Raw genomic sequence first — 14,063 nt, forward strand, 5'->3', positions numbered from 1 at the left:
AAACCCAAACCCCAGCACCCACAGCACTCTCTGTCTCACTCTATCTCATGGACCGCGAGATCGTGACCTGGCTGAAGTCGGACGCTTAACCGACTGCGCCACCCAGGCGCCCCTCTCATCACCATTTATTGAAGAGATTGTCTTTTCCCCATTTTGTATTCTTGCCTCTTTTTGTCATAGATTAATTGACCATACAAATGTGTTTTTTTATTTCTGGGTACTCTATTCTGTTTCGTTGATCTAAATGTCTATTTTTGTGCCAGCAGCATACTGTTTTTGTCACTACAGCTTTGAAATATAGCTTGAAATCTAGAATTGTGATACCTCCAGCTTTATTTTACTTTTTCTTAAGATTGCTTCAGGATCTTTTGTGTTTCCATACAAATTTTATGATTATTTGTTCTATTTCTGTGGAAAATATTATTGGTATCTTGAAAGAGTTGAATCTGTAGATGGCTTATGGTAATAAAGACATTTCAACAATATTCTTCTAATCCATGAGCATGGTCTATCTTTCTATTTATTTGTCTCATCTTCAATTTATTTCATAAATGCCTTATAGTTTTCAGAATGCAGATTGTTCATCTCCTTGGTTAAATTTATTTCTAGGTATTTTATTCTTTTTGATGTTATTTTTAAATCGGGTTGCTACTTCATTATTAGTATATTGAAAACAACAGATTTCTGTGTATTAATTTTGTATCTTGCACCTTCACTGAATTCATTTGTTCTAAGAGTTTTTTGGTGTAGTCTTTAGAGTTTTCCATATTTAGTATCACACCATCTGCATATAATGACAGTTTTACTTCTTACCAATTTAGATTCCTTCTCTTTCTTTCTTTCTTTCTTTCTTTCTTTCTTTCTTTCTTTCTTCTCTGATTACTGCAGGTTGGACTTCCAGTACTATCAAATAAAAGTGGTCAGAAGGGACCATTTTGTCTTGTTCCTCATCTTTAAAAAAAGTTTTCAGCTCTTCACCATGGACTATGATGTCAGCTGAGGGTTTGTCATACAAGGCTCTTATTATGTTGAAGTGTGTTCCCTCTAAACTCACTTTGTTGGAAGATATTTCTACTTTTCTTATTTGTATTTCTATTTATATTTTTCTCTTATTTTACTCTTACACTAAAATTCTGTTAAAGCACATTGTTTAAAAGAAACTCCAGGAGACCTGGGGAAATGGCGGCATAGGAGGACGCTGGGCTCACCGCGTCCTGATCACTTAGATTCCACCTACACCTGCCTAAATAACCCAGAAAACCACCAGAAGACTAGAGCTAGGCTTGTCTCCCGAGCCAAGCACAGACGAGAGGCCCACAGAAGAGGGTAGGGAGAGGCCCACAGAAGAGGGTAGGAAGGGCGGAGGAGCGGTGTGCACTACCCGGACTGGCGGGAGGGAGCGGGAGGGAGCCGGGGCAGAGGGGCAGCCCACCGGCCAAGTAGGGCCCCCAAGTCTGGCTTGCAAAAGCGGAGGGGCTGGACGGACTGTGTTCTGACAGCAAGCGGGACTTAACATCTGGAAGGTTATAAGCTAACAGCTCTGCTCGAGAGCGGGAAGGCTGGAGGACAAGGGGAGGGAGAGTTGTTGAGCCCCAGACTACAGAGCACAGCTTGGCGGGGAACAAAGGTGCTCACCAGCTCCATCTCCCTCACCCATCCCCCAGCCAAAATCCCAAAGGGAACCGGTTCCTGTCAGTGAACTTGCACGAACACCCAACTCTGTGCTTCTGCGGATCCACCCCTCCAGCGGCAGGGGTCTGACTCCCTCCCAGTGCCACAGGGCCCCTCCCAAAGCGGATCTCCGAAGGAAAAGCGAGCGGTGCCTTCCCCTCCTGCCCCTGTGCACCTTGCCGATCCACCCCAGCTAATATACCAGATTCCCCAGCACCACAAGCCTGGCAGGGTGCAAGTAGCCCAGATGGGCCACGCCACCCCACAGTGAATCCCGCCCCTACGAGAGGGAATGAGAAGACACACACCAGTCTGACTGTGGCCCCAGTGGTGGGCTGGGAAAGACATCAGGTCTGACTGTGGCCCCGCCCACCAACGCAAGTTACTCAAGACAGCACAGGGGAAGTGCCCGCAGTTCTGCACCACTCCAGGGACTATCCAAAATGACCAAACGGAAGAATTCCCCTCAAAAAAACGTCCAGGAAATAATAACAGCTAAAGAACTGATCAAAAAGGATTTAAACAATATAACAGAAAGTGAATTTAGAATAATAGTCATAAAATTAGTTACTGGGCTTGAAAACAGTATAAAGGACAGCAGAGAATCTATTGCTACAGAGATCAAGGGACTAAGGAACAGCCAGGAGGAGCTAAAAAATGCTATTAATGAGCTGCAAAATAAAATGGAGATGACCACGGCTCAAATTGAAGAGGCAGAGGAGAGAATAGGTGAACTAGAAGATAAAATTATGGAAAAAGAAGAAGCTGAGTAAAAGAGAGATAAAAAAATCCAGGAGTATGAGGGAAAATTAGAGAACTAAGTGATGCACTAAAGAGAAATAATCTACGCATAATTGGTATTCCAGAGGAGGAAGAGAGAGGGAAAGGTGCTGAAGGTATACTTGAAGAAATAATAGCTGAGAACTTCCCTGATCTGGGGAAGGAACAAGGCATTGAAATCCAAGAAGCACAGAGAACTGCCTTCAGACGTAACTTGAATCGGTCTTCTGTACAACATATCATAGTGAAACAGGATCTTATGTGGATCCTGAGAAACTTAACAGAAACCCATGGGGGAGGGGAAGGAAAATAAAAAAGAGGTTAGAGTGGGAGAGAGCCAAAGCATAAGAGACTCTTAAAAACTGAGAACAAACTGAGGGTTGATGGGGGGTAGGAGGGAGGGGAGGATGGGTGACAGGTACTGAGGAGGGCATCTTTTGGGATGAGCACTGGGTGTTGTATGGAAACCAATTTGACAATAAATTTCATATATTGAAAAAAATTGAAAAATAAAAGACAAATAAATAAATTAATAAATAAATAAAAGAAACTCCAAGCCCCTTTAAAATGTGGGAAAGATATTCAAATTAATGAATATTCAAACAAATACAAAATAAAATCAGATAGGAGTTTTCACACAACTGTCCACTAAATAATTAAAAATAATTTTAATGTTCATATACATTAATACACTGATAACAGATGTATAAATAGGTATACAACTCAAAAATATTTCAAATCCTTAAAATAGTCACACGTACAATTGATAATTTCCCTCTTGAATACTTTAACAATGTGATCTTAAACATGTATAAAGAATAAATATTTATTACTGTCTAGCCTGGGATGGAGGTGTCATAGGTAGTGATTTTCATGGATCATGTAAGAAACTTCTGCATATGTTTTTATCTCTTTCAAAAAAGAGACTTAAACATACCAATGTTCAGAGCTCAGGTTACTAGCAAATTTTAGCTTTAAAATGTAGCATGAATCAAAGCTAGTTTGGTTAACATACCTTAGAAGAATGTTTTGCTTTATTAAATTTGTCGCTGTGAGAAAAATGTGTTGAGTGTAAATAGTTACATTCACCACTCTCTTCCTCTTCCTGAGAACCATAAGAAAAAGAAAAAGGAGAAAAAATTGCACACACACACACACAAGCTTCTGTATATGTGTATGCATACACACACACACACACACACACACACACACACACACACACACTCTTCTATATAGAGGTCTAGGGTGAAAGAATCCATTGAGAACCTGGTCTGCTAAAGTGGTTTGAAGAGAGGGAGAGGTACAGGGTGGAAGGTACAATACAAAAGTTTCCATTTGTGGTCACACATTGGAACACCTGCAGTTGATGTTATATATATTTATTCATTCAAGACAAAAACCTGAGATTTACCTATTTAAAATAACCTGAAACTCAACCTCACTCTTGGCAGAAAAAATAAAGAAGTATCAGGCAGTCATGATCTAGAATAAAGCATCAAATCAGCACTGAGTGCAAATGAAGTCATATCCACATCAAGGGAAACTACGCTCAGATGCCTATATGTTCTCTAACCCTGAATGTGGTGGAGGGATGAGGCAAATTAATAATTGGTTCCAATTCCACTTTTTCCGTTCTGCCTTTGCACCCAATAATGGGCCATTTTTCCTTTTAAAAATGCTTTAAAACACACACACACACACACACACACACACACACACAACACACACACACACACACACACACACACACACACACAATTCAGTTCAATCATGTAGGTAGGTGGAAAAGGCAAACTGAAATGCACTACATATCAATGAAGCCAATCCTTTCAAGTGTATTCTAGGCAAAATGTCTTAAGCAAAAAAGTTATTGAAGCATTTTAAATAACTATTACTAAAAACAAAGTAATTATCTGATAATAAAGGAGAGGCTTGAATAAATTTTGGTATCTCCATTGCGTGGAATCTTACAGTGCTATTTAAAACTATTTTATTTTATTTTATTTTATTTTATTTTATTTTATTTTATTTTATTTTATTTTATTAAATATAATTTATAGTCAAATTGGTTTCCATACAATACCTAGTGCTCATCCCAACAAGTGCTCTCCTCAATGCCCATCAACCACTTTCCCCTCTCCCTCACCCCCCATCTACCCTTAGTTTGTTCTCAGTCCTTAACAGTCTCTTATGGTTTGCCTCCCTCCATTTCCTTAACTTTTTCCCCCCTATCCTTCCCCAATGGTCTTCTGTTAAGTTTCTCAAGATCCACAAAGGAGTGAAAACATATAGTATCTGTCTTTCTGTGCTTGGCTTATTTCACTTAGCATAATACCCTCCACTTCAATCCACATTGCTGCAAATAGCCAGATTTCATTCTTTCTCATTGCCAAGTAATATTCCATTGTATACATAAAACACATCTTCTTTATCCATTCGTCCATTGATGGACATTTAGGCTCTTTCCAAAGAACTGCTAGGAATCCACCCAAAGTATACAGAAGTGGTGATGCATAGGGGCATTTGTACCCCAATGTTTATAGCAGCACTTTCAACAATAGCCAAATTATGGGAAGAGTATTTAAACTATTTTAAAAGTTAGTATGAATGTGAGGAAATAGTTCTGAATGGAGAAGAAAACAAATATAAACTGAATATGATTAAAACTGTTTAGGAAAAAATTCCTTACGCATAGAAAAGTATTAAATCATTGAGCAGGGCTATTTTAGGTGTTGTGACTATGTATGTTTGAGGGCTTAAATTCACTCTTTTTGGCATTTTTCTTTCTGTAATGATCATGCAAAATAATTCTAAATATCAAACACAGTATGGGTGCCTAGGTGGCTCATTCAGTTGACTCTAATTCTTGATTTCAGCTCAGGTTATGATCCTTAGGGCATGGGATCAAGCCCCACATTGGGCTCTGTGCTGAGTGTGGGGCCTGCTTAAGATTCTCTCTTTCCCTCTACCCCCTCCCCCACTCTCTCTCTCTCTCTCTCAAATAAATTTAAATACATAAATAATAAAATTTAATCAGAGGAATGAAAAAAAAATTAATAAAAGTTAACCCCCAAAAAAGCATCTTGCTGTGAAAGCTGTTATGCTATTATTTAACTCCTGAAATCTGTGAGAACTAAATAGCTTTCTTTGAAATATGAGCATTTTAATGAAGCATTCTACTCTGTACTCCTCAATATTTATCATGAAAACATAACTGAAAGAAAAGTTCTCAAAGCTTTGAGGTCACTGTGGAACAGGTACAAGGAGTCAGAGAAAGGTAACTTACATTCCCTATGGGCTAGAAACCCCAAAATTTATACTCTGATTTCCACTGACAGTTATCAATCAAGAAACACACTGGAGAAACTAAGAGAGTCTCAACTCCTTATTTGGAATCTCTAGCTGCAATTTCTAGTTAAGGATAACACCATCCAAGAGACACAAAATATGAATTTATAAATTCCATATCACCCTCACAAAACTCCACCAATATATAGAAGGATTGGACTTTGTGTGCTTAGGAGAGATTTAGATTTAACTCATTTGTTTGATTGAAAAAGAAAAGGAAGCAGGCAAGCATGAAGAAAGTTTAAAAATCATTAAGTATATCAATTCCACAGAGTCGGTATAAATGGTATACTTAATCCTGCCTAGCATGTAAAATACAGTAGCTATGACAACACCACGTCTGCATTTCCTCAATATGATCACTCAGCAGGTCACATTTCCAAACAATTTCACCATTGCCGTATTTTATTACAAACCATCCTTAAAAGACTGATCAATAGCAAACTCATTGAGAAGTCAGCAAACTCTTCAAAGTGGTTGAATGATTTCCACAAGGTCAGAGAGCAAGGGACCCAACATGTAGAGCAAACATATCTGCAGGCCTGTCCTGTATTCCAGAATACTTATATTAATTGACATACAGTAAATACACATTCTCTTCTATTGTTTTGAAGATTTTCACATGGCTTTTACATCAAACTAACATTTTTAAAGTTTTAACATGCTGCTATAGTCAATTTTTAATACCATTCAAAGGATTTCACAAAGATTCAACAAAAAAAATCTAGTTAGGTAAATCCACTGTGGGCAGGTAAAACAAGTTGAAAATTAGGGGATGAAGTTTGGAGAGAGAAGTGTAAGTGGGGGAAGGGCAGTGGGGAGGATTCGCAGGATGGTGGGTAATAAAATATGGGAGAAGAGGAGGTGCAGTCAGGGCTCCATCCATGAGCACCATCTGTATAAATCAGGCCTGGAGTTGACATGTAATTTTGTGTGGGTCCCCTGAGAAGTGGCCCTCAGGGCTTCATTATTGATGAAGAGATTTTTCTTCAAAGTGGCCCAGTCAGCAGTGCCTCAAGGGGACATTCATAAGCACTCATAATATCAATTTCCAAGCACCTGGGAGGTAAGGACACAGATTGTCTCTTTAATTATTATGATAAAGGTAGAGGATAGTGAGAATGCTTTTACACAACCAAGCTGAAATTCTCAATGAAATAAAATTATCATAACCTAATATTAAAAAGTTTAATATTTGAGTCACCTTTCAGAAAGAGCACATTTTACATTTTCCTGGTGCAAAATAGGTTGATCGCCAATTCTTTCTTTCCTAGTAGTCAAAAAAGTTTTAATGAACAAATACAGGGATGCTCAGAAGTCTAGAAAAAAGTCTTTCTTTGAAGCTAATATACTTGCTTAGAGACATTATAAGCTTAGTCCAGTTTGTACAAACAGATATGACTTGGGCTTTTTTAAAAAATAATTGTGTAGAGATTTCTTTTCAGAAAAGGATAATACTAAATCCCTTCTATATATCGTTCAGAATACCAAGAAATAATTTTCACCAATACATTGGTCCTGAGAGAGTCTAAAAATGCTCAGAAAAACACTGAAAAATCAATCCATATGTACACTGCAGTAAAATAATAAGGGTTGGGGAGGTCAGCCTTGGATTTGAGTCTTAGTCCCTAGTGGATTAGATGTAGATAATCCCATATAGACAAAACCAATGCCACATACTTCCTTTGAATCTCCTTCAATTTACACCAGAGGGCTAGCAATACAGAGGGTGTTAAACATATTTTTAAAATAGAAGTAAAAAGCAAAATGAACTGGGTCTCTTTAATTTGATCTGAATTTCAGAAACTCCCCCTTCTCACTGGTAATATTGACAAATAAAATTAAGGAACTTTCTTATAAAATATATCTGCAAAATATATCCTCATAATTCTTTTAACTTCACTAACTCCCCCCTCTTTCACATATTTTAACAGGCTTCGATATCACTTGTTAATTTTTGGAGTTGAACAAAATTCCAGCCAAATGACATTTACATAAGACACATGATATGTGCAACAATGATGTTTGAAAGAAGTACCTGGTATTTTTTTTAATATTTATTTTTGAGAGACAGAAAGACAGAGCATGAGTTGGGGAGAGGCAGAGACAGCAGGGGACACAGAATCGGAAGCAGGCTCCAAGCTCTGAGCTGTCAGCACAGAGTCCGATGCAGGGCTTGAACTCACAGACTGCGAAATTATGACCTGAGCCGAAATCAGACGCTCAACCGACCAGAGTCACCCAGGCGCCCCAGAACTACTAATATTTTAAAAATACATATTTTATGTGAAAGATGCTATCTGAGGCATTATATGTATATGACACCGGTTAATCATTACAGCTATTGCATGAAATAATGAAGCATAAATCCAATTGGCAGAAAAAGAAATGATAGAACTGTTCTTCAGAACAGTTCTTCAGAAAAGAACTGACCACAATCATAAAAATTAAAAAAAAAAATGAGAGAATCAGGATTAGAACTGATTACAGCTATTGCATGAAATAATGAAGCATAAATCCAATTGACAGAAAAAGAAATGATAGAACTGTTCTTCAGAACAGTTCTTCAGAAAAGAACTGACCACAATCGCAAAAATTAAAAAAAAAAAAAAAATGAGAGAATCAGGATTAGAACCCAGGTCTGTTTAATACAATGTTTTCTTTTCTACCATGAATTGAGGTTTGATTTTGTGAAATACAAAATAAATAACTTTAAACGTACTGAGTTCCTAATATCAGTAAGTAGATATCTGTAGTGAACATTCTAAAAGAAAAGTAATACAATGAGTTCACACCTACTAGCATAACATTTTAATTACAAGCAATGGAAGAAGAAATAATTATAAACCATAGGAAATATATAATCCTATTAAGAGTTATCTTAGTAGTATTCCTGGCTCCAGGTTATCTGTGAATGACCACACTATTGATGTTTGAGGCCAAAAAAAACTTTCTGTTTTGATATAGAGGATTAAGAGCAAATGAAGTCCTGAAGGTAAACATGTCACATTTGAAAATCAAAATCTTGACTATATATAAATTTATAATCTTAGAATGCCTTATAAAATATTTTTAAATTAAGGCAGGGTATAAATGATGTTGAAATTTTCTTACAGTTTTAAGGACTGAAGGTTTCTATTCATATTTGTCACTGTAGACAGCTAAGAGGGAGAAAAATAAGTTGGCCAATCCTACTTTTCAATATCCTCGTTAGCTTCACTTAAAGCCTGGACCATAACAAATCTCATCATATTTTCTTTGTCATATTATTTTATAACTTTATTTTTTTCAGTCTCATTGTCTTTAATTTTAGTGTTTTTAATTTTATAACAAATTTATGCTTATTAAAAACTCTCCCACAATGATCAGATAGGTTTACCTTTACAGTAAGGTCTATTTTTCAGCTCTTGCATTCTTGCCTGTTTATATACAGAGTTTGGTAAAATGCTGTATTCAAATAGTTAAGGAAAGATGATTGCTTAAAGATATCCAGTTTTCTCAGGATTTTGGCCCTAGATCTTTTTCATATTCTTATCAATTCCTTATTGCAAATGTTCAGCTTTCCAAAACTGAATTTTTCTTCCAGAATGTAAGAAAGAAGGCTACTGAATTCCAACATATTTTTACAACACTATCTGCTATGATTAAGATTAAGCAGATCCAACGTAAAAAATTCCCTAGTGATAGAATCGTCATTAGTCATTAATCTCACAGTTTTTAATTAAACTACTAAATTGGTCACTGAATTCATGTGCAGGAGGTATAATTTCTTTTAAAAAACTATACTGAAGTATATACATCTGGCCATGCTTAACTCTAGAAATACACCTTAAAACTACAAAGAGCTGAGAGCCAAAGCATAAGAAACTCTTAAAAACTGAGAACAAACTGAGGGTTGATGGGGGGTGGGAGGGAGGGGAGGGTAGGTTGATGGGCATTGAAGAGGGCATCTTTTGGGATGAGCACAGGGTGTTGTATGGAAACCAATTTGACAATAAATTTCATATGTTATTATTAATAATAATAATAATAAATTTATTCTCTCCTTTAAAAAAAAAACTACACGGAGCTATCATTTGGAATGAAGTAACTTCCCAAATCACACAATCAGACACATTTTTACTGCCCAGCTTAATTTCTTAGAAAGGAGAAATACTTTGAGTACGGTCCACAGGACAGTTTAAAATAGGGAGGACAAGCATATTTTTAACAATTCAAACTCACAGAACACGTTTAAAATTTAAAAACTTTAAAAAAAAATTAAAAGCTTTAGCAAGTCGAGATAGCATTTCCTTAGATTGGTGGTGCCTAATCAATAAAAGAAAGGAGACAAGAAAGAACTGTCATTCATACACTGAATAAAAAAAACATAAAAGTTTAAATAAATAAATAAATAATCCATAGCTTCTGCAAAGTTGAATCTTTATTCTCTCCTTTGGATCCATAACCCTTCCCCTTCCCAGGGACAAAAACAGTTATGATAGAGGGTATTCTGAAATATTTTCTCCCACCTCTACCAATTAATTCATAACCCCTGCCTTCCCTTTTTTCAAAATGCTCCTTAAAAATGTACTTTTCTCCCAGTTGTTTCCTTTATCTTCCCATTTTCCAAGTCCATGATTTTAGTAACTTATTTTCTTAATTAATAAGCATAGAAAATTCTCAAATGAATGGAAGCTAGAGTATAAGTAATTCAGAAACTGTTTCTGTTTGACTTGAAATGCACTATGATTCTGTAGACAATGGACTGAAATCCCTTTCTGATTCAGGGTAAATGTGAAACACTCACTAACTGATAATTCAAGGAATGGACGTTGACTTGTGATTGTGAAAGCATTAGAGTGGTAGGTAGCATTTGAGTTTGGCTGTAAATATTTACCAAAATTACTATTATTCAGAAAGTTAAAGGTTTCCTGTAGCTGCATACATTTTCTTTTAATTATACTTCTATAGTCTACTCTTAATTATCCATGTCAGTGGAGAGGAACAGGACACTGAACAAAATTACACTTTTCTAAAATTATTCTTACTTGCTTTTAAATGAACAGATATTGGCATTATACTGGTTATCAATTCAAACTAAATGAAGTAATGTGAAGGTACCGCTGAAGTCAGGGTAAGTGACCAGTATTGGGTATTCACCTTCTCTGAAACCTTCCCAGGAGAATTTGTATTCAAAAGTCATCCTTGACAAAATTCAGCTTTGTCCAAAATGTAATCCCATAAAGTAAGATGACTTTCAAAAGCACATAGCTACCGTTAATGATTTTAGAATACTAATTATTTCATTGGCAGGGATTTTCCTAAGATATTTGTTCATACTTTTATTTTTTAACATTTGTCCTTTTTCCTAACAAGAATATGTCAACTTGTGACATTTATTATATTTCCTATTATAATTTTCTTTATTTAACAGGTTATGAAAATATGACTCAGAGAAGCTAAGTAACCTTCCTAAAGTCACAGTTTAAAAGAACTAAACTAGACCTCAACCCAGTTAGCTCCAGATCCCAGGGTCTGAATCACATTTATGTATCAGGGAAAACAAAACAAAACAAAACAACTTCACTTCTCATGCTGCTTCTACAATTACCATAGTGACAACAATTTTTGAGTATATGAGCTAGGTTCTATCGCCTAATATCTATTACTTACTAATGCATCATTGTTGTGCTTTATCTTTCAGCCTGAAATATTCCATTTTTGGGGTTTGGTGACATTCTGATTGTTTTTTATGCTCCCAATCCTTCAAACCCTGATGTGATACTTAATTAAGGCTAGACATTATGGAGTGAACACACAAGGCAACTTTACCTCAGTAACTTTTTTTCTTCAGAAATAGAGATATTTCTTGGCTGCCTCACTGAAACCTGAGATTCTGTAGGTAGCTTATGGGAAAAGTTAAATCACTATTATAGTGGGTTGTCACCATCACCTTCTGTTCTTTTCACATTTATCAAGTGAACCTGTATTTTGTTCCATACTGATTTTTTTTAAGATTACTCCATGTACTTGAGACTAAAGCAATGGTCACAGTCAGATCAGTCTCTAGACAATGGTCTTAAGGAATACATTCAAGGAAAGGAAACCCAATGTACGCATTCAAATTTGATAGAAAACTGAGCTTCTGAGCTTTCATAATTCATTCTGATTCTTCAAACAAAAATGAACTTTGGTGAATCAACAGGATCAACTGAGAAATCTATGCTTAAATGTGTTCCTTTAGGCTTAATGTATTTTTCTTCACTGCATTATATTTTAATGATTAATTTCATGCTCTCTGGTGGTACTATAACTCATGAATCACAGGTTATTACTTTGAGAGAAAAGGAAGATACTATGTATAATGAAAGTGGTTACTGATTAAAATGTGCTGCATATATGAGCTACATAAAACCTGAAAAGGCTTGAATACCACTGTTCTAAATTGTAAGTAATATCAGGCAGATTAACCCCACAGACTAAGGTTAGACTGAGGTGAGTGTAAGGGCGTGGACTTCTCAAATGGGTCTTAGTTCAAACAACATATGAGATTAAGCTAGTAATTTAATGTTTCACTGGCATCTTTTCCTTAGTGTTCTGTGGTTAAGAACTGATTTCCAAGACAATTGCAAGAGAAATACAGAGAAAGAAATCAGTTAAGCAAATAACATACCATTCTAAAAGCCAAAGGCCACCTGCCCCCTGACACTCCCCTCTCTAAAATCAGTACTGCCTGAATGCTGTCAAAAGTTTGCTATTTAGCTTAGTTTAAAAAAAAATGATTTGGTTAAATCAAAGTAATAAGGACCAAAAAGGGCTTTGACAGTGACATAAATCAAGTATCCTTCACCTTGTGCACACATGAATAAATATTGGGTTAAATATATCTTGCTGATCAATATGAAATAGTAAACTATCCACAAGAGAAACCACAAGTAAATTAACCAGAGAGGTCACTACAATATAATTTGACTCTTATTACTAAAATGGATTTTTCCCAAACCAATGTATGGAGTTGGAAGAAAACATTACTACCATCTCCCAACAGAACACAAAGTTACTTCAATGACAGAGGAAAAATGTGGCATCAGCAGCTATTCTGCAAACAGGTGGTTTTAAACTTTTATTTAAGCCACTGAAAAGGACTGAGGAAAGAAAAAATTGTCATTTATAAAAAAAAAGAGAAAACATACACGTACACACATATACACACATTTTATCGTACAGGGAGACTCAAATAAAGAAAAGCCTTAAACAAAACACAACAAAATACTAAAAAGCAGTTTATCTTAGCTCACAAACGCTGAATTGGGTATGTCTAAAAATCACTGTTTAAAATTAAATCCTTCTCATGTCAAACACAAAGGTCTTAGGAAGAATTTAAAGGAAACGGTCATGTCATTTCAGGTAGGACCTTATTCACAGGAAGAAAGATGAAATTGTTACAGAAACAGAGTGGAAGAAAGAATCAAAAACTCTTGAGAGGAGAGAAAAATACAGCTTGTTTGTTTTTCTGATAGCACTGCATTTTTCGTGTTCTCAATAGTTTGTTCCATTCCTATGTTAAATAATTTCATAAGCATTGAAGCATTACTATGGCTAGCAGGGACTGCTAGAATAGCTGACACACAGATCTCCTTTATTTCTATAGCTCACCTTTGCATATATTTAGGATTCAGCAATTGGAGGTGGGGGCAGCAAACAGGTGCCCTGAAATGCATAGGGGTGGAGAAAGGGGAAAGTGCCTGGGTAGACTGGGTGGGAAATGGGAGCTCCTATCCTCCAGAGTCCACCTCACTGGAACTCTTGTGCTTCTTAGTCACACCATTCAGGGCAAGACAAGACAGGCTTCCTTAATCCCCTCCGAAGTAAACAGCCAGGTCCCAACCCAAAAGGCACCCCCTCCAGTCGCGGGACCCTTCCACTTCTGTCCCCTGCTGCCCGTGCCCGTGTTCTGGCTCCCCGCTCCTCCACCTCCCCCGCAGGCCTCCTACGGAGGCAAAGTTTCCCCGGTCTCCCACTCTTTCCCGAGCGACTGCCGCGGCCTCCCCAGCACCCACCGGCTGGGCCCCCCACCTCCCGCCCTTGGCGACCCGGCGCGCAGTCGGTACCTCGATGTCCGCCGAGTCCTTGCTAAGCACAGGGGCCATGGCAGTGTTTACAGCCTGAAGTCTCCTAGTGACAGACCCTCCTAGCGTCCTCAAGCTCCAGTCAGAAAGCGAAGTGACGGGAAGCCGGAGCTACCGAGTAAATAGGAAGCGGAGGGTCCGCGGCGAGGGGGC

At 37.1% G+C, this 14,063-nt stretch overlaps 1 protein-coding gene across 3 annotated transcripts in view; it reads right to left on the reverse strand.

Moving 5' to 3' along the window:
• DPYD (dihydropyrimidine dehydrogenase) overlaps positions 1-14,062 on the reverse strand; it is an 869,175-nt gene extending 855,113 nt beyond the window's left edge. For 2 of the 3 annotated variants that reach the window (XM_045036245.1, XM_045036248.1), the window contains exon 1: positions 13,893-14,062. In XM_045036245.1, coding sequence (XP_044892180.1) covers positions 13,893-13,931 — 39 coding nt within the window. In that variant the 5' untranslated portion in view covers positions 13,932-14,062. The remainder of the gene's footprint in view (positions 1-13,892) is intronic. The other variant, XM_011284844.4, reaches the window with a different exon arrangement.
• Between the last annotated feature and the right edge of the window lies 1 nt (position 14,063).

Source organism: Felis catus, chromosome C1 (assembly GCF_018350175.1).
Source record: "Felis catus isolate Fca126 chromosome C1, F.catus_Fca126_mat1.0, whole genome shotgun sequence".
Classification (NCBI taxonomy): Eukaryota; Metazoa; Chordata; class Mammalia; order Carnivora; family Felidae; genus Felis; species Felis catus.